The sequence below is a fragment of the Lynx canadensis genome, chromosome B4 (genome assembly GCF_007474595.2).
Source record: "Lynx canadensis isolate LIC74 chromosome B4, mLynCan4.pri.v2, whole genome shotgun sequence".
In the NCBI taxonomy this organism is placed as follows: Eukaryota; Metazoa; Chordata; class Mammalia; order Carnivora; family Felidae; genus Lynx; species Lynx canadensis.
In genome coordinates this window covers 136,229,291-136,254,934 of record NC_044309.1, presented here as the reverse complement: position 1 = coordinate 136,254,934, position 25,644 = coordinate 136,229,291, and the positions used below count along the sequence as shown (strand labels likewise).

General features: G+C 60.2%; 1 protein-coding gene across 6 annotated transcripts in view; it reads right to left on the bottom strand.

Moving 5' to 3' along the window:
* PARVG (parvin gamma) overlaps nucleotides 1-20,113 on the bottom strand; it is a 36,493-nt gene extending 16,380 nt beyond the window's left edge. For 2 of the 6 annotated variants that reach the window (XR_003970082.2, XM_030320873.2), the window contains exons 1-10: nucleotides 15,399-15,665; nucleotides 13,594-13,688; nucleotides 11,038-11,102; nucleotides 9,190-9,292; nucleotides 8,363-8,503; nucleotides 7,338-7,453; nucleotides 5,780-5,835; nucleotides 4,459-4,481; nucleotides 1,685-1,743; nucleotides 1,416-1,484 (exon numbers count right to left, since the gene is read on the bottom strand). Coding sequence is in view for 3 of the 6 variants with exons in the window: in XM_030320873.2 (XP_030176733.1) it covers nucleotides 1,416-1,484; nucleotides 1,685-1,743; nucleotides 4,459-4,481; nucleotides 5,780-5,835; nucleotides 7,338-7,453; nucleotides 8,363-8,503; nucleotides 9,190-9,292; nucleotides 11,038-11,102; nucleotides 13,594-13,688; nucleotides 15,399-15,409 (738 nt within the window). In the remaining 3 variants the exon portion in view is untranslated. Of the gene's footprint in view, nucleotides 1-1,415; nucleotides 1,485-1,684; nucleotides 1,744-4,458; nucleotides 4,482-5,779; nucleotides 5,836-7,337; nucleotides 7,454-8,362; nucleotides 8,504-9,189; nucleotides 9,293-11,037; nucleotides 11,103-13,593; nucleotides 13,689-15,398; nucleotides 15,677-20,102 lie in introns of those variants that run through there. The other 4 variants (XR_003970083.1, XR_003970084.2, XM_030320875.2 and 1 more) reach the window with 4 other exon arrangements.
* Nucleotides 20,114-25,644: the final 5,531 nt, after the last annotated feature.

Here is a 25,644-nt window from a genome sequence, read left to right as displayed (position 1 = left end):
CGCCATGATTTCATCGAGGAAGAGAGAGATAAAACAGGTGAAGTGGAAGTCCACAAGATCATCCTGTTCGCACCCACATGAACGACACCGAAACCCCCAATTCGTCGTCTACTGCGTGTCCACAGCGTGTCAGGGAGTGGAGTCAACTCCGGGGGCTGCTTGTCTTGTATATTTACTCCCAGGTCCACGAGGCTCGTATCCTTACGCTCATTTTAAAAGAAGAGGGGTCCGAGGTCCACAGAAGTCCGAACCAAGGCCGTGCAGACAATGTGGAGGAGGTGTCCTTGAAGCCCAGGGGCCACACGTGTCCACCTGGCTTCCGAGCCTCGTATGTCCGCCCTGCCACGTCACCGTGCCACGTCACACACAGGCTTCTCACGTGGCCACCGTGTGACGCGGTGATGAGGACACACTGTGGCCTCGGCACCCTGGGTTCGAACCCCAGGTCTTCTGCTCTATCACTGTGTGACCTTGGGCGAGTTAATTAACATCTCTGTGTCTTAGCGTCCTCCTGTATAAAACGGGGCAGTATCTGTTCCCACCTCGGGGACTGTCAGCGGGAGTCAATGAGTTCGTAGGTATAAAGCACTTTGCGCAGAGCCTGGCGCATAGTGAGGGCTTTACTGGCTTTAGAAACCAGGCACGGGAGCAGATCACACCCCGTCCGTCTCTGGCTAACGTCAGGGTGTGTCTGAGAAGTCAGCACCTCTGGCTGAAGTCACCACAGGTCATTCGGTCCACCAGGGACCAGACCTGACTTCCGCCTCCCTCCCCCACCGCCACCGTGGCGCGTGAGCAGAACCCGGGTGGCCCAGCGCCGACCCCGCCACGGCGGGTTGATGTGTCTGGTGTCCAGGGGGCCCCATCACCGCCAGAAGGCCCCGCGCCGGCGATCAGCCCGTCGCCTTCCCTGCTCCCCTCCGTGCTGAGGGAGTATCGCAGGTGCACAGCATCCCCACGGAAAACCGTGGCCCCCCGCGGAATGCCGATGCCGACCGTGCAAGACCCGGCTCCTGCCCCACGCGGGGACTAGGTGTAGGTCAGCCCTGGGGGGCCGAGCAGCCGGGGGGCCCACAGATCCAGGGCTGTGGCGGAACCTGAGACAACGCCCGGCAGGTAGCTCAAAGCCGTGAGCAGACGCACTCACACCAGGAGAGCTCCCACGGCATAGATGAGCCCCTGCGTAAAACGCACCCACGGTCCCTGCCTCACGAGATCCCCACGGTGTCCCTGGTGGGTGAGGCTGCCTACCTACCAGCTACGTCCGCCATCGGAGAGGCGCCAGGTCTCCAAGAGGTGACACATCACAGGCCCCACGGGGGCGGATCGAGGCTCCCCGTGCCCCGCAGGACCCTCTTCCCCGCCTGCACCCCGTGACCCTTCCCTACCCGGGGACCCTGCACCTGAGTCCCTACCTGGGTGTCCAGATTCTGCACAGACAGGCCCAGGCGATCCAGCTTCTGGTTGACAAAGTTCACAATGGCCTACACAAGGAAGAGCACGGACGTCGGGCCCGGGGCTCAGGTTTTCCGCCTCCCGCTTTGGGGGGGGGGGGACAGAAAGGCCCCCCCATGGCGCCCGAAGCACAGCAGGTGAGGAGCGAGGGCCTTGCCCCTTCCCCCGCACCCCCCAGGACACGAGGCAGACGGGCGGGAGAGTGACTGGGAGCTTTGATCTCTCTTACCTCTTTCACAGCGTTCACTTTCTCCGGAGCCAGTTTAAATAATTCATCAAAGACGTCCTCTGCAGACAGATCCAATAAACGCCTCATTACGATGCTATTATCCTTGCGCCAAACAGGGACGCATTTCCATAAAAGTTTCTCAGAATACCCAGTCCGCAGAGAGATGTAGTGTCATCGCAACAGTTCTCGAATCAAAACATGGGCCTGCGTCTTTGTCCCTGAGCCCCTGGCCGTGTAGCCCAGGGGGAGTCGCCTGCCCTCTCTGGCCCTTGGTTTCCTCATCTGCACATCATGGCTGATCATACCTACTAGAAGGCGTCTTCGCAAAGATGAGATTTGGTACCAGATAACGCACTTGGCTCGGTGGCTGGGCACACAGTAGGACCTCGATAAACTTCATCTTGGGGCACCCGGGTGGCTCCATCGGTTACCCATCCGAGTCTCGGCTCAGGTCATGATCTCACGGTTCGTGAGTTTGAGCCCTGCATCGGGCTCTGTGCTGACAGCTCAGAGCCTGCTTGGGATTCTCTCTCTCTCTCTCTCTCTCTCTCTCTCTCCCTCTCTCTCTGCCCTTCCCCTACTCGTGTTCTCTCTCTTTCTAAATAAATAAACAAAACTTTAAAAATAAAACAAAACAAAAAAAGGTCATCCTTTCTGCCGTGGATGCCTGTGCGTCTGCTCAGCCACCGCTCCTCCCCCTGGAAAGCTTCTCTCCTTCGTCCCCATCCCCCCCCCTCCACCCGCAGGCCCACGGAGCCCATGGAACTGCCGTAGGTGACCGAGCAGGGCCCAGCCCCACACAGACACTTGGCCCTCGCGTCTCCTCCCCCGCATTCCTGGATTGGCAGAATGAGGGCACGGAGCCCCGCGTCGTGCCAAAGGCCAGCACCCTCAGCCGCTGAGTCACGCCTGCCTGGTTTAGGAACAAAGGGGGGCATCTTGGCAGCCCCGGGCCTCGTCCCGCCTCAGACACCCGAGTCCTCAGCCAAATGCCCTTTTCCCACAAGCAGCCCTCCTCATATGTGCAGCCAACACATCTCCCCAGGGAAGATGGGTCCTCGGGCACCGAGTGCCCAAGCTGGCTAGAAGGATTTACCTTCAGATGCTGATGCTCAGCAGCTGTGCAACTCTGAGCAAGTCACTTCACCTCTCTGTGCCTCGGTTCTCTCATTAGTGAAAGGGAAAAGGTAGCACCAGATAGCATCGCGCACCAGGAAACATGGTGGAGACACCAGTCCCTTCGGACCCCTTGGCCTGGGTGGCCAGGGAAATCGGGTCTCTGAAGGAGCCGGGAAGTGGGGAGGCGAATGTGTGCTCGGTTGACATGAGCCAGAACAGCACGAATATGCTAGACGGGGTGGTGGGGAGGCCCGGCTCCTTTCCCCTCACCATGTGACCCACCCTCATGCTGCCCCCTGACAAACACTGCCCCCCGAGCAACACCCCATGTCCTCACACACACACACACGCACACACACACGTTGGCCAGCCTCCCTGCACCTCCCTTTCCCTTCCTTCTCCCACTCATCTTCCCTCAGCCTGTTCTCAGAAGCCCCTCAAAGGTCATTATTTCCACCTTTGCAGGTGAAGCACCCCTCATGGAACCCCCTGTCCATACAGCTCTGTGTTCTAAGTGGGGAGGGTTCAGGGAGAAAAATCATGTTAGGATGGATGGATGATGGATGGACTGGTGGGCGTGTGTGTGGACAGATGGATTGGTGGGTGGGTGGACGGATGGGTAATTTGGTGGGTGGGTGGGTGGGTGGGTGGGTGATGTGGACTGGTGTATGGATGGCCAAATAGATTGGTGGATAGATGGATGGATTGGTGAATGGATGGATGGATGGATAGATTGGTGGTTGGGTGGGTGGATGGACAGGTGGATTGGTGAATGGATAGATGGATGGATAGACTGGTGGGTGGGTGGGTAGGTGGATGGATGGATGGATGGATGGATGGATGGATAGATTGGTGGTTGGGTGGGTGGATGGACAGATGGATTGGTGGATGGATGGATGGATGGATGGATGGATGGATGGATAGATTGGTGGGTGGGTAGGTGGATGGACAGATGGATGGATGGATGGATGGATGGATGGATGGATAGATTGGTGGGTGGGTGGGTGGATGGATGGATGGATGGATGGATTGGTGGTTGGGTGGGTGGATGGACAGATGGATTGGTGGATGGATGGATGGATGGATGAACAGCCGACTAGGCCAACTGAGTGAATGAATGAAAGAAAAAATGGATGGACCAATCCCTCAATAGGGGAAGATGTCTGTCACAAAAGAAGTGGCCACACCACTGCACAGTCAATATGGGGCACCCACTCTGGGCTAAACACATTCACAAATCATCTTTTAACCCTCCTCACCAGTCCAAGAGGTGGGTGCCATTATTAATCTCATTTTACAGATGAGAAAGCTGAGACACAGACAGGTTACGTCACTTGCCCAAGTTCACATGGCTAACAAGAGGACACGTTAGTGTCTGAACCCGGGCCATGTGGCTTCAGAGCCCAGATGTTCATAACAACTCCACCATGACCACCGGCGGGAACTGTAAACCTCTCCCTGCCGTTCGAGCAGTATCGTGAGAGGAAACAGCCCGATCCTGGGACGGACTGACGGAGAGAAGAAGGGGCAAACGGAGCAGAAGAAGGCTCGAGATACAAGTAGCGGGGCACAGAGGCAAGAGCAGGGAACACCCAGCAAGTGACCCTTCATCCTCCCGTCTGTTTTAACACACACCCTGTGGGAAAAGTACTCACTGGTAGCTGGGTCCTTGTCTGTGCTAAAGGGACAATTGCAGGGGGGAGAAAGGTAAACACGTGGTTAAAAAACATCCTCAGACCTGTAGTTTCTTACTACGACAAGACTCAGCACTAGCAAGGTTGACAGAGAAACGGGCGAGCTCCCTTCTTCCCTGCAGTTCGTAAGCAGGCAGGGCCCTTGCGCAGGGCGCGGGCAGAAAGAGGCCCACACCCCACCCTGGAGGCTTCCACACCTAGTTATGTCTGGATTTTGTCATTTCTGTGGTTGTTGTTTTAGTTCGGGTGGGCGGTGTCATATAATAAAGCACACAAATTGTACGATTAAGGCGCGTGTGTTTTTCCATATGCACGCACCTGTGTGATCAGCACCCAACAAGATACAGACCCTTCCCGGCACCCCCATGTGCTCTCCCCCGCCCCCGCCCCCGCCCCCCCAAAGATCACCCCTGCCCTGATTCCTCCCTCCGTGAGCTGGTTTTGCCTATTCTGGGAGCCCGTGTAATGAAATCACGCTCTCTTCTGCGTCTGGCTTCTTTCACTCTGTTTCTCTTGTTCGGAATGGTTTGTCTTCGACCTTGTGTCAAAATTTCCACCCCAGCCACACCCCTTCGAAGCAAGGTTCTGGGCCCAAAGCAGGCCAAGCTGTCCCAGGAGGGCCGGGTGGGCCCTGCGACCAAGGTCCTCAACAGGAGACTGGGCTGTGCAGGGTAGAGAGGGCAGCCTGAAACAGAGAGCCAGGCTTTGCCTCCAGGAGGGCAGAGGGAAGAGCCCATTAGCCGAGCAACCTGCTTGTCCAGACACACGAAAGGTAAGCAGCTGGCTGTCGTGGACACGCAAGGACAGAGCCTCCCGCCCCGCACACACTAGGTGCTCTATAAATGCTAGGTGTTTGGTGCCCTTGGCTCCAGCCCTCGGCCACCAGGCTCTGGGAAGCGACATGGCATCGGGGTCCTGTGACCCCAGGTCTAGATTCCTCCTGGCCCACAATGGCTATAGTGTGACCTCATGACTGGGAGCCACAGCCCCTTCTGTCCCCAACTCTGCTTGCTTTTGTGCAGAGGACAAACGAGCTGGCAGGGGGTGGGGGGGGGGCATGCCTAACAGCCAGGGCCATGCCCTGCGAGGCCCAGCAACATGGAAAGGCGCCCGGCAGGGCTGAGGGGTCAGCGAGGCCCTCTGGGGGCTGAGAGGAAGCTGGCGAGATGTGAGGGTCCCTCCCACAAAGGGCGGGCAGGTCTGTCCCCAGCTTCAGGCCCTGCTACCCATTCCCCAAATAATATAGCTCGGCCTGTGCTGCAAGCCCTGACTCTTCCCTCACCTGCATTCAGTGAGCTGTTCCATCGACTTCTCAGACTTCAGACCACTTTTGGTGCTCTAAGAAAGAAAAACAGGGAAGAAATTGAGTAATCCCAGAAAACTCGGGGACCCACGCCAGCAGCCACTGAAAGACTGTAGTGGCCAGCGCAGCCCCAGAACCCAGCTCACTCTACCTCTTTCCCTCCTCAGGGCGGCTCCTGGACGGTGCTCATCACTGTGGCCTGGCTCAATTGTCTTTCTTGCTCATGAGCCTTGGGCCCCATGAGGATGGGGACAATGTCTGTCTTGTTCCCCAGATATCCCCAGAGTCTCACTCAGTCCCTGGCTCACAGGGAGTCAATAAACATGTGTTGATCTGAATGACAAATGAATAATGACTGGATGGATGGATGGATGGTTGGATGGTTGGATGGTTGGATGGATGGATGGATGGTTGGATGGATGGATGGATGGATGGTTGGATGGATGGTTGGATGGATGGATGGATGGTTGGATGGATGGATGGATGGTTGGATGGATGGTTGGATGGTTGGATGGATGGTTGGATGGATGGTTGGATGGATGGATGGATGGATGGATGGATGGTTGGATGGATGGATGGATGGATGAGTGTGTGGATGGATGGTTGGATGGATGGATGGATGGATGGATGGATGGTTGGATGGATGGTTGGATGGATGGATGGATGGATGGATGGTTGGATGGATGGATGGATGGTTGGATGGATGGTTGGATGGATGGATGGATGGTTGGATGGATGGATGGATGGATGGATGGATGGATGGATGGATGGATGGATGGATGGATGGGTAAATGGATGAGTGGATAGGTAGGTGGATGGATTAATGAATAAGTGAATGAGTGAAGGAATGAAGGAATGAAGTCACCTCTGATTTATATAAGAAGTATAAACAAAGTCATGACACTGCTTAGTGGAGAATTTTAATCAACGGTTTTGAAAGAAGTAAGAATGATTTCATCTGAGTGAAACGTAAGCTCCAAGACGGGAAGCCCCCTGGCTCATCAGGCACTCAGAAGTTGGGGGAGGGAGTAATGGGGAGCAGGAGAAGGTGGGGGCCCCGTTTGGGATGCTCAGACTCTGCCTGAGGGAGAAGCCATGGGCTCCGGGGACATGAACTTCAGCACCAGTTTTGCATATGCTAGAGCAAGGGGACCCTGCAGGTGGAGAAACGAGAAGGCTCCCTTGCACAGTCACAGCCATCGTTGGTGAATGAGGGACAACACCACCAGTGGCCTGGGCCAAAACTATGAAGGCTCCGGAAAGGCCCTGAACAGATAGATGACCACTTATGGCCCATGTGACCATGTGACCATGTGACCCTAGGCCCCCCGCCACCACAGACTCTCAATATCTCCACCCACAGCTCCAGCCCAGGCCCCCCTGCAGTCCTGGAGGGATGTGATATATCTTGAGGCTCCTAAGAAAACATCCTGGCTCAGCCCCTCCCCACGCAGCACCCCCTAATCCAGGGTACGGTGACATGGACCCAAGATGCTCAGCCTGTACACAGGGGTCCCCCCAGCACCCAGCCCCATACCTCCATGGTGATCACCTCCACCTGGACGTTGGTCGGGAGGGGCAGGTCGGGCTGGAAGCGCTTGGCCAGGGCCACGAGGAGATGCAAGGTGGCCAGCAGGTCCTTGTTGAAGATGGCTGGGAGGGGAGAGGGCACAGGTCAGAGCGGAAGGGGCCACCGATACCTGGGGCCACACGGAGGGCTCCATATTGTGCCAACAACCCTCTGAAGACCAAGGAGATCTGCCTCCAGCCTTCTGGAAGGCAGAGGGCTGGAGATACTTATTCGGAACCCAAAATAGCCACCCCGTGCTCTCATCACCCTGCTCTGCGAATACAGCCCACGGGCACAATTCCCCAAGTGGACGGGGCTTTCGACACAGAGACAGCCACCCTTTACAATTCTGAGCCGCTCGAGGCCCTACAGTGGGGGCCCCAGTGCAAGAAACTGTTGGCTTCAGATGAGTGTGGCTTAATTCAGGGCCAACGTTACTCCCATCAGTTGTTGAAAGCGGGACGTTAAATGCAGCGGTGAAGGCATGCAACCCAACAAAAACTGGGCTTGAAAACTGTTACATCACCACCTCCCAATCTCGGAGGAGGCACTCAACCCCTTCAGCCTCAGTTTTCTCATCTGGAAGATGGGGGAGGGGGCGGAGATCAGAGTGGGGGCTTTGCTCCCTCCCATTCGCTCCAAGCAGGCACCTCGGGTAGAGCTTAAATCAATTAACGAAACGAGACCGGTAGCACCCATCTGACGAGATACGTGGGAGCTCGTGGTGCTTGGAACTCAAACAGTAGGGGCCTCACTGACCGCGTTTATGCCGTTACACGGCCGCGGGCTTTGCTGCGGCGACACCTCCGGGGCGCAGAAGCGTGTAGGGCTCTTGGCCCTCAACGGGGTGCACGACTTTGCACGGGAGGCTCCCCGGAAGCCCCCAGGGCGCCCCCACCCCAGAGGCAGAGGAAACAAGAGGCCGGTGCTGCACAGGGACCCAGGCTCCCCCGCCCTCCCGGGGACCCCGCCCCAGCCGGGGCCCCACATACCGTCCACGCTCCACTTGAGCGGCTCATCTTCTGCCTGCAGGCTGCGGTTGACCGCCTCCAGGACGGCCTCCAGCTTGCGCCTCTGGTTGGGGACCGTGAGAGCCATCTCCTCCACGTCCAGCCGGAGCCCGGTCAGCATCTCTGAGGGCAGATCGGGAGAGGGCCCAGGAGGGAGTCGGGGGGAGAGGCCGAGAAAGGCAGGAGAGGGAGGGAGGGGTGAGGACCGTGCCCCCCCCCAGGCTCCCCTCCACCGCCAAAAGCCCTGTGACCCGAGCGAGCCCCGGCCCTCCGAGCCGCCCTCCACTGGCCCACCTCACCTTGACCTTAGCCTTCTGCTCAGCTACGTGCACTTCCTTTTCGCGAGGCAGGGTGGCCTAGACTCCTAAGCTCAGACCCTGACTCCCCCGCCTTCCCCACTGCAAGACGCTGGACAAGTGACGAGGCCTCTCCGAGCCTCATTTTCCTCATCCGTAAAATGGGGATAGTAAGAGGATAGGGTTTTTCTGAGGATTAACCACACCTGCTCCTTGGCAGGTGCTCCGGAAGGGGCTGGCAGGATCGTTCTGTCCAACTACCAAGGGTCCCACAAAGGGCGCTGCAGAGCCAGGCCCCAGGTCAGCCGAGGACCAGAATCGGGCGCACCCCTGCCCTCTGGGACCTCACAGCTTTGTGGGCAGAAGGCAGGTGCGCAGACCAAACCCGACATCACAGCGGTGACGGGGAGGGGGCGGCTGTTGAGGAGTCCACCCCTGGGGCCTGAAGGGGCCAGGCTGGGGGGGCGGAGGTGCTGGGGCCCAGGCCCATGTACCCTGGGAGCAGCCGCTTACGGAAAAGGTGGTGCAAGATGAGCCCATCGAATATGTCCTCCTCCAGGCTGCGGACCACGATGTGCTCCGGGAGGAGCTTGGCATTGATCCACTCCATCAGCACCTGAAGACCCCAAGGGGATGGCTGACCGGGACCACTCCTCACCGGGTCCCCCACCTGGCTCAGCTCTGACCCGCAAGGCCCTCCTCCCACCCCCCAGCTCCTATACCATCCTTCAAGGCCAGGTCAAATGTCACCTCCTCTGGGAAGCCCTCCCTGCCCTCTCAGTCTGACTTCCCAAAGACCCTCTGCTTCTCTTCAGCAGGAATCTGGGCCCGGGGGGGGGGGCGGGGGTGCTGTTTGTCCTGTGCAAGGTGCTGGTCCCAGAAGGCCACCATAACAAGTACCTGAGAGTGGGGAGGTGGCCGTGGAACTGGATAATGGGAAGAGTTTTGAAGACCCTCGACAGGAAAGGCCTAAATTGCCCTGAAGAGGCTGTTGGTAGAAATCTGGATCTAAGTAGGCACTTCTGGGGAGAGCCCAGAAGGAGAGGAGGGACGCGCCTTTGGAAACACAGAGGAGGCCCCGTGACGAGGGAGGCAGAGACCCGAGTGGCGAGTCTAGGCGCCAAGGGGCGCCAAGGGTCACCGGAGCCGCCTGACGCCGGGCAAGAGGCTGGGATGGGTTCCCTCTCGGAACCTCCGGGAGGGACCCACGCTGCCCACACCTCGATTGAGGACTTCCGGCCTACGGGCTGGGAGACCTTCAACTCCCCTGGCTTTAAGCCACCTGGCTCATGGTACTCGGTGGCACCAGCCCCAGGACACCCACACAGGGGCTGCTGGGGTCCCGCCTGATCCCCCAGACTCAACGACTGAGGCACACACCCCTGCTCCCCTCTGCACCTCTGCCAGGGCGTCCGTCCCCGCCTGGGTTCAACAGGCCGGGAGCACAGGAAGCAGAGCCCCGTGCCTTTAAGGGAGCAGCACCGGCTACTCCGGACTTGGGACCCAGCTACTCCGTCTCTGCACCTGCTCCCGGAGGGGCCCGCCCACTTGCTTTCCTTTCTCCTGGCTCACTACCTGCACCCAAATCCTTCTCAGGGTAAGCTCCAGGAGGAGCCCCAACTAGGATGTGTCGGCACCCCGTCAGGTTTCCAGGAAGGGCCTCGCTGGTTCTACTCGGGTCCCAGTGCCTGACGGTGGGGAAGGTGGGATGGAGGGAGCCAGGGAACGGGAGGGAGAGAGGAAGGGACGGGAAAACGGCCACAGTCTGGGGGGATGGAAGGTGGTGCAGGCCAGGAGGCCTCCCTGGAGGAGGCACCAGAAAGGCCACGTGGAGACTGGAGCAATAAGGCAGACGAAAACGGAGGCCTGAACCTGCCTATACCGAGCTGGTCCAGCAGGTGCAGCGGCAGCCTCCCAGCCAAGGAGAGACGCGGGGGGCCCGGGTGACTCGCCCCCCGTTCTGCCCCTTTTGCCAGCTCTCCACTGCCGTGCGCAGCCGAGCAGGGGCAAGTGCACAAGCTTTGGGGCCTGGGTCAAACTCTGCTGGCCGGCCTTGTGTCCCCCACAGGCCAGGTCACCCCTCTGAGCCTCCTACTCACTCCATGGGATTCAGGACGGCCGATCCCTCTCAACCGTCGTGAGGCTTGTGGGGATCATCTACGTAAAGGCACGCAGTCGGTGCTCAATAAATGTTCCCTCACGTAGCCATTCAACAGGTCTCCCGGGGACCTGCAGGGTCACCACCCGCCAGGCGGAGGTCAGAGAGGGGAGGAGCGGGACAGACCCCGCCCCAAGGGGGCGGAAAGACTGCCCCCAGAGAAAGCGGGGGGGGGGGTGGGGAGACCGCGGAAGGAGCTGTACCTTCTGCAGCTCTCCAAATTTGGGGTCCCCCCGCGAGGTGGGTGGCAGGTACTTCTTCTTTTCTCCTGGAAGCAGAGGCGAGCGTGACACGCGTGTGGGGTCCCTGGGAGGGGGGGCTGGGCAGCCTGGCACCTCGACACCCGGGGAATTGGGTCCCGCTGCATCACACGCGCGCCCACACAGATCCACAGACACGGTCACTGATACACACGTGTGCACACGCACACGCACACACAGATACACACACACACACATACACACACACACACACCCTGAGCATCAAACATCTAAAGTGACTTGGTCCTCCCAGACACGCCTCGTCCTCCACTCCTCTTTCTTTCCCCGTGCTGTTCCAGCCACAGCCCAAATGCCCTTCCCTCTGGCTCCCCTCATGAGCACCAGCTCATCCTCAGCCACAACAATATATTTTGGGGACACAGTTCGCCTGGAAAACTGTTTCCTGCCTCAAATTCAAATGATAACTGGGTGTCCTGTGTTTTATCTGGCAATTCTACCCACGTACTTAAGCAGAGGGGCTCGCACGAGCCCAGGGGCCGGGCACCAGAGGGCCACGGCGGATTTCACCCCAGTCCGTCTGGCTCCCTGGCACGGGCAGGACGCCGAGACCTCCCTGGCTGACCCTCTGGTCAGCAGCTTCCCGATGCCTTAGACTCGCAGCACCCACAAACGGCAGGGCCGAGAGGATCTAGTCTCGATGAACATGGGGGAAACTGAGTCAGCACGGGGGGCACTGCCTTGCCCAGGTTCCCAAAATGCAATGCCTCTGTCTTCCCACGACGCGGCTGGAGACTTTTCCTAGATGATCTGAAAACCTTCAAGTTCTCCCCGTCCCCGTATCTCCTGACAAGAGGCGGGGATATCTAACACGCTGGGCCCGGGCAGTCTCTGGACCCATGTGTGGGGAGTGGGTGGGTGGGTGAAAGCCTCCGGCGATACCCCACCCCCACCCCCCGCCAGCTCCTTCCTGGAGCAGGTTTCCTGCCGCTCTGAATCATCCCATGTTCCAGCTGCGCCTGCCAGTACTTTGAGTATTTCTAAATCCACTGCAAAACAAAAAATAAATATTTTTTCAAATAACCAAGCCCCACCGCTAACAGCAATTTAATGCTTTCCAGCGTTAAACCATCTATAAACAGAGAGCACCAGGCAGTTAAGGAAGTCAGCTTCTCGACTCTGGGCAATGCCCGCCCGGCCCCCAGGGTCTCGCTCGCTGCTCCGGGGTCTCTCGGCCACATGGCCCATCTTAAAATTCAGGCTGTATTCACAGGGTCTAGCTCAAGTTGCATTCTGCTCTTACGTTTCAACTATGTCACACTTTTCCTCCGTCGTCATATTTATGTCTTAAAGGTTACATAAATTCTAGTGAGTTCACTTAACGCCCTTGCTGAGCGGGACATTTGGCTTGCTTCCCGATTCGCCTCTTTTCTGTAACAGGGGGATTGACAGCTTTGGGTACCTGTGTTGTCCTTTCCAAACATCTCCTTGGGAAGGGAGGTTTCAGGGGCAGGGGCCACAAACTCCCCGAGCTCAGAAAACAGACTTGCTAAAAGGGGGACCCACACCCATTGAATTGCCCCGTCCCATGCCCACCCACTTTTTAAAAAAATTTTGGGGGGGCGCCTGGGTGGCTCAGTCGGTTGAGCCTCTGACTTCGGCTCAGGTCATGATCTCGCGGTTCGTGAGTTTGAGCCCCGCATCGGGCTCTGTGCTGACAGCTCAGAGCCTGGAGCTGCTTCGGATTCCGTGCCTCCCTCTCTCTCTGCCCCAACCCACTCGCATTCTGTCTCTGTCTCTCTCAAATATAAATAAACATGAAAAAAATTTTTTTCATGTTTATTTATATTTGAGAGGGGGGGCAGAGAGAGGGGGACACGGAATCCAAAGCAGGCTCTAGGCTCTGAGCTATCAGCACAGAGCCCAACACGGGGCTTGAACTCACGGACATCGTGACCTGAGCCAAAGTCCGAGTCACCCAGGCGCCCTTGTGTCCGCCCACTACTTAAAGGGACCCACACGAGTGAAGGAAGCAGATCGATAACCCCCATCCCCCGCCAAGTCGGATGTCTGCAGATATCTGCCAGTAGGGCATGGCGGGAGGGGAACCTGAATGCTGGGGCTCCCTCCTTGGGTTCCCAACCCCAGCTCCACCGCGTTAACGGAGTCACCTGCCACTGTTACATTATTCACTGGGCCTCAGTTTCCTCGCGCATACAAGGGAGGCAGGAACGCCTACCCTCAGAGCAATAAACGAGGTGCAGCTTGTAGGACGTGCACAGCACGTAGGAGCAGTTAATATCGCGTTACCAGTGTCATCCTCAAACGCGAGATGTGTGGTTATGAGCGGTATGGGGGTACCTGCCAAAGTTTCCAGAAGCGGGGGTGGGAGTTGTCAAGGATAGAGCAGAAGGCATAGGCAGGGGCTGCACAAATTGGGTGTTCAGTTAACAACCTGGGAAGCAAGGCAGGGCCCGGACCCGCCCGCAGACCCGCCCCTCCGCCCTGCGCGGACCCCCCAGCCCCACTTGGGCCCGGCACCTCGTGGGAGCTCCTCCTCCGCCGGCCGGCCCACCGCCTTCGGAAGCTGCAGCAGGTTGTACAAGGATTCCGGCTCCATTTCTGCCTTGCCGGCCCTGGGGGATGCAGGGGACAGGGGGCATCACCATCCGAGGAGCCCCACGCTGGCTCTGGGCCATGGGCCGGCCATGGGTCGGTTCCTTCCCGACCATGAGGCACGGGGAGTGGGCGGGGGCTGCCTAGCCAAGGAGACGGGTCTCCCTGATGAGAAGTAGGCCGTGGGGCCCATTCTGGCGGGACGCAGGGGTGGAGGGAGGCCCGCGGCTGAGGGCTTGTCAAGATCCGGGAAACCCTGGAGTTAAGCTCCAGAGGGATGCCCGGGGTGGGCGTATGGCAGGGCTGGCTGAGGCGAATCCACCGACGGGTGACATCTACGGTGGCTGAGTTCCCGCGGGGGCAGGGCGAGGGGGGCGCCGGATCTGTCCCTTCCAGGTCCCTGAGCCCGAGACAGGTGGGCACGGAGTGGCACCACCAGCCTTCCGACGCGGGGACCACGCTGGCATGGCGGCATCCCCCAGGCTCGGCTGCCACTCCACGGGGGCCTGGCTCTCGGGCGGCGGCCTGGCCCCGCCTGGCCCGACGCGGAACGAGGCTGTCCACGGTGGGGCTCGGCGGGCTCAGCCTCTCTGCGCTTTGGGGGCCTCACTGCGCACGTCGGCATGGGAGGGGCCGGCATGCGAGGGGCGTGTGCGGCCCCCTTCGTGTGCTCCTTCTGGGCAGGGGCCGGGCTCACCCCACGCGGGACGGGGCCCCTGGAGAAGCCAGCCCGGCCTCCTTCCTGTTGCCCCAGGGCTCACTTCCTCTCCTGCTCAGCCGGCAGCTTTGCCCTCCTCTTCGGCCCCCCGCGTTTCCCCAGCGTTTCGGGCCCCAAAAAGACAGGGGGGCCGCAGAATGGGGGGCAGCTCCAGCCCTCCCCCTCCCCCCCCCCCCACCGGGGAAACCTGGCTACAGCAGCGGGACCCAGAGCTGTGGCAAGATGGGGACACTGGCAGGGGCCACCCCATCGCCCTGGCAGCCGGCCCGCGGGGAACCTCTGAGGCCCCATCCCGAACAGAGGATGGGGGAGACCACAGCTGTGGGACCGGTCCTGCCCCCTGAATTCCCAAGCCTCCTTCTGGACAGGATTCGGCTCGAGGGACGTGGCCAGAGAAGAGGAAAGAGCCCTGCCTGGGGGTTAGGAGGAGGCCCGGGTTCCAGGCTTGCTCTCCCTCACCCTACGTGACTTTGGGCGATCCCCTCCCTTCCTGGTCCTGAAGGTCTTTACAAGACAGGGCCGGACTCAGAGCTCACCGAAGGCAGTGGAGCGGACACGGGGGGTGTCCGCCCCAGCTCTGTTCAGGGTATCTCCCCTCCCCCGGCAGCCCCTCCCCGCCCTGGGCCTCAGTTTCTCCACCTGAAACAGGGTGGCCTTTCTTCCACCCACCCCCCCCCCCCCCCCCCCGGACGACACTCAGGGGAGATGGCGCGGAGAAAGGGAGACTGTCCACCTGGCTACTGGGGAGGTGGGATCGTGCCCTTCTGCCTGTCCGGCCCCGGGAGGGAGGAAATGCGCCTCTCTTCGTGTGGGTGGCCGGCGGGGGGTGGGGGTGCACAGGGGCTCAGGGCTTTGCTTGGCCCGAGTCCCTCCCTCAGCTAAGGGTGTGTTCTCTGGGGTCGGCCGCCACAAGCCCCCACCCCCGGAGCCCTCCCTCTGTGCCCTCTCGCTCCTGAACATTACAGACGGGCAGAGAGCCCCGAGCCCAGGGCTCCCGGGAGCTGAGACTCACCTGGCTGCCATGAAATGAAGGCCGCGGAGCTCAAATCGTGATCACCGGCTTCCAGAGAAAAGTAAGTTCCTACCCTGGGGGCTGGAGGGGCCGGGGGAGGGCAGGGTCCCCCCGCCCCCCACCCCCCACGCTGCTCACTTCCTCCGGGCCTGTGGCTTCCGCAGGGCCTGCTGGGCTGCGTCTGCAGGGAGCTTCCTCCTGGCTGGGCCTCAGGGCCTGGTGCCTCCACGGCCCCGACGGAAAGCTCTGCCCCCCGAGCGCCAGCCACCCAGCCACACCTCCGGGCCCTCAGATGCCTCGCAGGAGACGCAATGCTGCCGTTTCTTCCTTCTCTCCCTCTCCCCTCCCCGCCTCGCAACCCCAGCAGTCCCTCGTGGTCTCCCCATCTCCAAGTGGCAGCACCAGCCAAGCCAGCCACTGAGGCCAGGGACCCCCAACTCCCCGCCACGGGGAGCTGGCGAACTCATGAGCCGTGAGATCACGACCTGAGCTGAAGTCCGACGCTCAGTGGACTGAGCCACCTAGGTGCCCCTTAAGGCCTTTAAGTTTACTGGAACCAGCCTCCGAGGCAGGTACTATTGTCGCTGCTCACAGAGGTACCAGCCTGAGAGGCAGAGGCAGTTTGCAGCATGGTGGGGACGGGCAGCTGCACGCTTTGCTGGGGCAGGTGTGGCGGGCACGGCGTGGCCCTGCGTCCCCTGCTTCCCGGGCCAGGTGCGCCGCCACGTCCCGGCAGAGATGGCCCATCCACGCAGGGAAACTGAAGCGTGTTGGACAAAGCGCCTACCGGGGCCGGGTTAAGGGAACACAGAAGAGACAGTGCCACAGCCCAAGACTAGCGACATGAGCGAGTTATCACGACCCCAGGGCCCGACGGGGCAGAGGCCAGAGTGGACACCAGAGCCCAGAGAGAGAGATCCGCCAGCCAGGGGTGTGGTAGAGGGGCCCTCCGACCCCGGTGGCCCCGCAGAGGGGCGGCCCTGGAGTACAAACCCCCCGACCTCGTTCACTCTCCCCCACGCTCCCTCCTGCCGGGGCCTCCCACCGGCCAAGCCCAAACAGAAGCCAGAGGCAAGGCAGCGCACGGATGCAGTCCGGGAGGCCAGCGTGGAAAACGCTGGACAGGCATCTGGAGAGGCGGACGGGAAGTATCCGGCTCGAAATTGAAACCGCGGGGCAGCAGCCACTCAGCAGCCTCCCGGTCACGGCAGGGACGGCCGGCACCACGGTGTGGTTCGAAGCGTCCTCCGTGGGGGTCTGTCCCCAGCCTGCCACGCCAGCCTTCCCGTGGCTCTGGGGTCACCTCATTTCCTGCGTTCGATTCCTTTCTGCCTCGAGCAACTACAGCGGCCCCAGTTACAGGCAACCAAACCTGGATTAAGGAAGGTGGCTCTTTAGGGAGGGAAACTGGAGGGACGTTCCCACCGTGGAAACCAGCCAGCAGTCACATGGGAACAAAGCGGGTTTGGACCAGGCAATTCTCCGAAGCCTGGGTTCTTTGGGGCGGCAATCGGGGATTCTTTTCGAGGCGCCCGAATCACCCCGTGACTTCTGCAGGGAAGGCTCACAGCAGGGCCGGCGTGGAGCACGGAGCCCTTGGCCACCGTCGAGGGCCACCCGGGTCCCTCGCCCTGCAGCGTAGGGACACCACCCCCTGAGACAGCGCCGCTGTCCAGCAGGCCTGGTCCGATCGGAAGCTCCTGGAGCTTCTGTGTCCTAGCCCCCAGCACAGGGCTGGCGCGAACCGATGACCCCTAAGCGCAGGAGAGAAAAACCAGACACAAGCAGTGGACGGCCCCACGCTCTCGAGTTCTTTATTGGAATAAATAACAGCACGCTGTTGGCACTTCCTGGCACCCTCCTGACCGAGTCTCCGGCTTAGGACAGATCAGGTTTGCATAGAGGGTGCTGGCCAGCGGCACTCAGGAAAAGCCTCAGCTTCCCACGGCCAGCCAGGGGGGCAGCATAAGAGCACAGCCGGGGTTTTAGCGGCTTTTCTTTAATATCCAGAAACCCAAAACAGACATGGCTTCAAACAACTAAAAAGACGGTGAAACACTGGCACACAAAGGGGCTGAAAAAAGCATCTGGTTCCTTTAAAACACAGCTCTCTGTCACATGCAGTTGGGACACTGGGGCGCACGGGGCTCGGCCGACAGGATACCCCGCGGTTGTCACAAGGGAAACGAAGCTGCAGGCGGCTTCCCCGTGGCCGGCGGAGGACGCGAACAAAAGCCACTCGGAGAAGGATCAAAGGTGACCAGCTCACCACCTCCACCCGACCCCGCACTCGGGCCCCGGAGACCCTGAGCCATCGCCGCTCAGGCGCAAACGAGCTGGCTTTCCCTTAGTTCCTGTGGAGGGGCCTCCTTCATGGAAACACAATTCACTGAAAATGTGGGTCACTTGAGGAAGGGTTCTAGAACTTTCCGGGATTAAGGAAAGTTGCTTCTGCTGCCCAAGTCACCCCAAGGAGATGCCCCAGTGTGGCCACTGGGGCTGATCAGAGGAGGGGGGACCGTCCCCAGAGGTGGCCCTGCCCTCCGCCTCACATCTGCACCCCTCCCCCCCACCACCGTGCAAATGTCCAGGCCATGCTTTCCACTCCGATTCTCACTGGACGGGGAAGGGAGGGAAATGAGGTGCACACAGCTCCAGGGCCCCTTACAGGTGTGCGGAAGGCACCTCCACCCCCCTGATCCAACTCGAATAAAACCGGTTTGGAGAGATGACATCTTTTGCCGGACCCACGACCTTCAGCAGTCAGCACTGTGAGGCCAAGGTGCCTGTTCACAGTTGACCCGGATCTCAGTATCCCTCTTACCCTCCGACCAGAAACACACAGGGCTTGAAGAGGGCTCGTCGCCTGGGAACGCGGAGCCCCCCTGCCTTCCAGGGCAATTTCCTCCCTTTCGCGGTGCGGAGCCTGTCTGGGCTGAAAACCCCAAGGTCGTGTGCTTTCCAAATCCCGTGTCCCCACTCCTACCCCCCTTCAGCCCCCGGGGCCCCCAGGGATCACCCTCGCCAAGCCTGCCTGTGAACGGGGCCAGACGACTGGTCTCCACGGTTTTCAGGATGCTGGCATTCTAGGCGTGTAATGAAGTCAGCGCGGAACCTTCCAGCCTTGGCTATTTTGTCAACGTGGATCTTTAATGTCACTGCATCCGTAGGAACCACGGTAATGCTGTCTTAATTATTTCTTTCCCCCGTTGGGAAACCACCTCCATCAAAACGGCGATTCTGAAACTAGCCCCGGCCTGGAAGCAGCGGGGCCGAGCCAGAATATTAAGCCGTTTTGTGAGCCGTGAGCACTGGCATTCGATTTAGTAGGACACACCAGCTCGACGGTGCCTACGGGCAGCAGGACAGCCCTATGTCTCTCCTGAGCCAAGGTGGACAGGGGAGGAGGGCGGGTGGCACCAAGCGACCAGCGGGAGAGGCCAGCAGGGTTCTAGAAAGCCACACTCGGGAGGAGGGGGAGGAGCACTTCATATCCCCCCATTAAGGGCTGAACAGTGTCCCCTGGAATCCGTACGTTGAAGCTCTCACCCCGAGTACCTCAAAATGTCACTGTATTTGGAGACAGGGTCTATACAGAGGTCGTATGTTAACATGAGGTCACATGGGGGGGCCCTAATCCATTATGACTGGTGTCCTTATAAGAGATCAGGATGCAGACACTCATAGGGACGACGACACGAGGACACAGGGGGGAGGACGGCCATCTATAAGCCAACACCGTGATGTGGGGACTTCTGGCCTCCAGAGCTGGGAGACCACCCACTCCTGCTGCCTAAGCCCCCTGCCTGTGGCACCTTGTTCTAGAAGCCCCTGGCAAGCTGATAGACTCCCCTTTCTAGAAGTTTGAAAAACGCATCTATTCCCAAACAGGGCCTCTGAGATGGACTGAGCAACATTTCAGGTGTAGCTCCTAACACAATCCATTTGGCTGTCACAAAAAAAAAAAAAAGAGAAGAAGAAGAAGAAGAAAAGAAATACAGACATAGCCTCGGCAAATCCTTCCTCCCACACCACGGCAGCGGGTCATCTGGGTCTTAGATGTTTATGCAAAAAGTGAATGAAAGAACACCGGTCAAGAAGCAGAACACGGCACAGGCCCCCCTGTTCCATCGAAAGCTTCTGGGACTTTAAAAGCAGTTTTCAAAACCGTAAAATGCTTTTTACGGAAAAGGTCTGGCTTCCATGGAGATTCCCCCAGAACGGTCCAGCGGAGTCTCGGCTCGGGTAGAGCTACTGATGCTGTTCTCATCGCCCGGGGCGGTTCATCGCTGGGTCCAGAGGATCGCAGGGTGCCCCTCCCACGGGCTGGGAGGTGTGGGTGCGACCGGGGCACCGGAGGAGCCACAAACGAGACAGGAGCGCAGAACCCCGGATTCGCAAGGGTCCTGCCCGCTGCAGAGTTACAGGAGTTGCACAAGGGAGTTTGAGAGCAACGACCCGAAAAGGCCGGGTGGAGTGGGGGTGGGGGCGGGGATAACCCTGGCTCGGAGGGGAAGCCGGCGGGCCTCCCCGCCCTGCACAGGGCTTTCCGCTGCTCTCCGAGGTCACTCTAGGTTCTTATACTTGGTGAACAGGTTGTAAAGGACCCTCAGTGTGGACTTGAGATCCAGGTTTACCACATCTGCGGAAGGAAACAGAAACCGTGGGCGGGGTGAGGACACCTGAGCCCGAGTGCCAGCACACAGGAGCACACGGGGCAGCTGTCGCGTCCACAGCGGAGCACTTTGGCTTAAAGACCGACAGCCACCACACCCGGGATGCCCTGGGCAGCGCCGTCCCGAGACACAGACTGCCACAGGGGCCCCCAGGCCACCTGCCCGCTCAGTGAGCACCTGGGATGGCCGGGACAGAGTCTGCAGCGAGGCCGGTCTGGGGACCAGTGGTGTCCACGTGGTGCGGGGTCTCCGACAGCCAAGGATGCTTGCTGGGTCCAACTCCCACGGGCCACCCGGTGCCAGGACCGACGGTGGGCATTCTGGGGCAGGGCGGGGTGGGGGCCGCTACTCCATCCTGCCCCCTCGAGGTCAGGCAACGGGGCCGGGGGTAGCCCACGGCAGGACCCTCGGAGGATCCCACAGCCTACTAAGTCTAGGCTGCCTTCTTTGGCGGGAAAGGGACCGGTCCTCCTGGATGTTGGGCACCTGGGTGTTCTCACTTGCCCTGTGACCTCAGACAAGTGACATCCCTGCTCTGGGCCCCAGTCCTGTTCCCCTGTAGAACTGGCAGGGGATGCAAAAGCCCCTTGTCGGGCCAGAGCACGATCACCTTGCTTTCCCCCTGCAGGGACTCAACCCCAGAAGCAAAAATAGCATCTCTTACGGAAGGCAGGCTGAGGGGCTGCCGTGAGCCAACAGCTGTCCTTACACGGAGTCCCAGAGCGTTTCCAAGCCCAGCTTGTCAGAGCAGGAGGCAAGCGCAGGGCGCCGGCATAACCCTCCCCCCGCCCCCTGCCTTCCCGTTTGGCACAGGAGACCAAGACTCGCAGAGGAGAAACGGCCTGCCCGCCGGTTCACCCTCAGAATGAACTCAGGGGCTCCCACCGACACCCGGGGCTCCCAGGGTCTCCCCGGTCCTGAGGCCTCGGCCCCGGCACCCTCCCACCGCCGGCCACGGCTGCAGCGACGGGAGGTCAGGAGCCACCGAGCCGGAGGCGGCCAACAGGCCCGATTGCCCTCTGCGAATGGGCAGGTCCGAGGAAGGCACCAGGCCTGCTCCTGGTCCCCCAGGCTCCCTGCCCGGGCGGCCACACCACCGGCTCCCCGGGCCTCCCTGCGGCTATTCAGACCCCCACACGGCATGATCGCGCCTCGTCCCTGCTCACAAGCCCTGCCCTTTGCCGGCCGTCAGGGACATCAACCCAACGGTCATCTGACTGCAGCAAGCTTTTAATGTCCTTTCAAGGCAGGAAAGAGCATCTTCAGCTTGAGCGCTGGCACCCGCAGGGGGACAAAGGTCCTGAGGCTCGTGGGCGGAGGCCACGCCCTCCAAGTCAAGGGGCTGCTAAAAACCAGCACAGTCCTCCGGGTCCTGGTCCCCGAAGCTACGAGCACGGGGGGCACCGGGGCTGGGGTAGGCAGGGCCGGGGGCAGGGCATTACCTTCAGGGCGAGCCTTGGGGGTCTTGAGGCCTCCGTCCAGCATCAGCTCAAAGGCAAACGCCACGTTGTGGACCTGTCCAGGAAGCAAGAGCAGGGGTCAGGCTCTGCAGCCGCTCCCAGGCCCGCCCGCTGCCCGCTGCTTCTCTTCTGAAAGGACGAGGTGGGAACAAACACGGCCAGAGGGAGCCCTGGAGTTGGCACATCCCCTGGGACCCAAGCGGCCCAGGGCAGGGCACGGGCGGGCAGGGGCAGGGCATGGGGTGGGCGGGGGAGCAGGGAAGGGTGGAGATGTTTACTAGATGGTTCTCACTGCCCTCACCAGCGATCAGAGGCAGCTCAGAGGTGCGGGGGGGGGGGGGGGGGGAGAGGCACAAAACCCGCCCTCAAGGGCTCGGGCGTCCCCAAGGGCCGGCTCTGCTGAGGGCCACACGATGAGACGTGGCAGTGACCCTGTTTTAGAAATGAGGCTCAGAGGGGCGCCTGGGTGGCGCAGTCGGTTAAGCGTCCGACTTCAGCCAGGTCACGATCTCGCGGTCCGTGAGTTCGAGCCCCGCGTCAGGCTCTGGGCTGATGGCTCAGAGCCTGGAGCCTGTTTCTGATTCTGTGTCTCCCTCTCTCTCTGCCCCTCCCCCGTTCATGCTCTGTCTCTCTCTGTCCCAAAAATAAAATAAAAAAACGTTGAAAAAAAAAAAAAATTAAAAAAAAAAAAAAAAAAAAAAGAAATGAGGCTCAGAGAGGACAAGTCACGTCCCAGAGGCCCTCAGCCCTGCACACCGAGCGGCCACCCACCATGTGCTGGGAGGGCCTCACACACGGAGCCTGTGTGCGTAGCCGGGCAGGACACGGGCCTCGGGGGCGGCGGTGGCCCAGGCACTGGGCAGGCACTGGGGACGCTGCTGGGACTGACGCCAGCACAGTGGTGGCTGCAGGTGACAGGCCGCGGGGCCCCCTGGTGCTGGCCTCCACCTGCTGGATGTCACAGGAAGGCGGACCCCGCCCCCACCCCCACCCCCACGTGGAATCTTCCCGAAATGAAAAGGCCCCACGCGGCCCGCAAGGACGCTGAAAGCTTGTGTTCTGCTAACACGTCGTGAAGAGATTGAAAATAACACCCTGTCTGCTGTGTTTCTCCACCTGGATCACAGAGACGCAGGGTGACCAAAGCACAGCCAGCCGTCTCCCGAGCGCAAAGGTTGTTAGAGATCGGACGAGGGGGGCACCAAAAATAAAACACAGAGCAGAGTCAGAGCTGGAAAGGACCGCGGGGCTCTGAGTAATCAAACATCCTTTCCACAGTAACACCTTCAGGATTTCAGTGTAAGTGAACCAGAAACATGAGCATTTTACTTAGTTTTAATAATTAACCAGGAAAAAGATGTGTGACAAAATAACCCTCAGCTGGCAAACCCACAGCAGCCTGGGGGTACCGTGGAGGGGCCTCTAGGGCCCCCCAGCAGCACTGGCAGGCGGAGGGGCCCAGGTCGGGGACGGGCCCGGTGTGGGGAGGCATCCAGTGCGGGGAGGGGTCCAATGAGGGGACAGGCCGTTCACACCCAGGGCTGGGCGGGGCTGCAAATGGCCAGATGGAGGGGGCCGGAGGGTCCCGGGCCATTCCCGAGGCCTTCGGGAAAGGCCAAACGGGAAGGCCAGGCAGGATGTCGGACGCCCAGCCCGAGGTGCACGGAGCCGGCCCGGAGGAGGGCTGTGGGCTATGTCCCGGCCACTTTGCGAAGGAGGCCCCGGGGCTGAGATGGGTTAGGAGGCCTGTGCCAAGCGAGGCTCGGGGCTGGATGAGTCGGAGGCAGGATTCAGATCCGTGCCCCTTCCCACGCTGGCCGGCACCGTCCAGCCCACCTACTCCACACGGGCACAAGAGGCTTGGAGTCGCGACGGAGACAGGGTGGCAGAGAGGGAGAGACGGGAAGAAGACTTGGGTCTGGAAGGCTCCTCGAGCGGCCCGACTCGGGACATCTTCTCATGGCCTCTTCCAGGCCCGAGGGTCCTTCCCGAGCAGAGGCCGGGAACGAACAGGACGAGTGTCCCCGTTCGTCACACAGCGGGACCTGACCCGAGACTCCGAGAGAGAGAAAGAGAGAGAGAGAGAGAGACGGCTCCTCGAAAGTGCTCCTGCAGAGAGCAGTTCCCGCCCAGAGCCCCTTCCCTGCAGCTACTGGGCTCAGCAGGGCAAGTTTCCTCCCGCTTCCTTCTCAGTCTGAGGAAACTGCCAGACAGGAAGTCACCACCACCCTACTCTCGTCTCAGCCACGCCGTCGCCTCCACTGACCTTTGCTACCTGCAGAAAAGCCCCCCCCCCTGAGCCCGGGCCCCCCGGAACGGGGCAGACAGAAAAGCTAACAGCTCTCCAGGCCCAAGGGGACCAGGCCCCACGCCGTGCCCCAAAGCCCCACGCTGCCCCTGGGAGCCCTCCACACGGCCAGGACGCCCCGCAATCCTTTCTCGCTGCAATTCAAAGGATTTTTGAAAACCTGGCCAAGTGACAGAGGAGTAGAAGGTTCCAGAATAGGAGTGGGCTCTTCCAGCTCTGCCCTGCTGACTGTGTGAGCCTGGGCTGTGTCTCAGCCCTTTTGAGATTCTGTTTCCTTGTCCAGAGGGAGACAATCAGATGGGGGGACAGAAGGAAAGGAGCACTCTGAGAACGCCTGTTAAGAACCACCACTGAGTCTCCAGGATGCACTGCAGTCCCCACAGAAAGGGATGCCGTGGAGTCTTCCAGAAAGGTAACTGATGGGCACAGGGTACTCAGCAAAGTGGCTACCACAGAGGAAGATCATAGAACAAAAAGGGGCGCCTGGGTGGCTCAGTTAAGCACCTGACTCTGGCTCAGGTCACAATCTCACAGTCCGTGAGTTCGAGCCCCGCGTCGTGCTCTTTGCTGACAGCTCAGGGCCTGGAGCTGCTTCGGATTCTGTGTCTCCCGCTCTCTCTGTCCCTCCCCCGACTCACACTCTGTCTCTGTCTCTCTCTCTAAAAAATAAACATTAAAACAATTAAAAAACAACAACAACAAAAAGCCACTGGTCGCACCGACGGCTCAGTTCAAAGGGTACTGTTTGTGTGCAGAAGCCTAGGGCATCTGAGCCGTCTGGTCTCATGTTTTAAAATCCAGCACGACTGTTTAAAAACACAGGTCCTCACTCTGCTTGGGGAGAGCAGCCCTTGATACATCTCTCATTTTGCTCACTGAACCATAGCGCCCTCGTCCTGGAAATACAGAGTTGCTACATTCTCAGGGTTGGAGCAAACGCGCCCCACAGAGTCTGGGCCCCCAGAGGACACTTTGTGGGTGGTCCCCCAGCAGCCCCGGCCCACCTGCCCATCTACACGCAGTGCTGGAGGGCTTGGGTGCGCGGACCAGCCTAGAGCGAGTTCAGGTCTATGCAGTGGGAGACACCACTGCCCGTGAGCTGGTCCTGATGACCAGGAGGCTAATAAAGACGGCGAGCGCACAAAGAACTTGCCAGTGGCTGCTCTGGTGACCATCACTCCCCAGGAGGAGCAGGGAGAGGATCCGGGGGAGGGGGCAGGGGTGCCAGAGAAGAATCCACCAGAATTCCAGCATCCTCCCCAAGGTGGGCTCCACCTGCCCACAGAGCTGCGTCCAGGGCCCCCCCCCTCCTTGAGGGGGAAGGGGCTCCCGGCGTGCCGGACGCCGTCCCCTGACACAGCCTTCCCCTCACGGCTCTTACGCAGAGGCGAAGGCAGTCGGCCACTCGGGCCTCTCACACCTCCCAGGCCAGGCCAGCAACCAACAAAAACTCTCCTCTCTGTTTCAAAGGGAATAAGACCGGGGCCGGGGAGATGGTGCCCCGGCCATTTGCACAGCCTCAGCTCGGAAAGAAGCCCGGTTCCAGCCACTTGGCTCAATTAACCACGCGTGCCAGCATCGTCATGAACCTGAACAAAGAAAGCAACGCATCTGCGACCAGCCACGTCGGGCCTGGGAACGCAGGAGCCTCTTCAGCAAGTGATCTGTGCGCTCGTTTCCGGAACAACAGCACAGACACCCTTGTTTCCTGCTGGGAGCTCTGCTCGCTCCCTCTTGCTCGTGCTGTCTCCGTTCAGCGCGGCTCAAACGTTCCAGGACCTCTCTGCTCTGCTCTGAGCCCG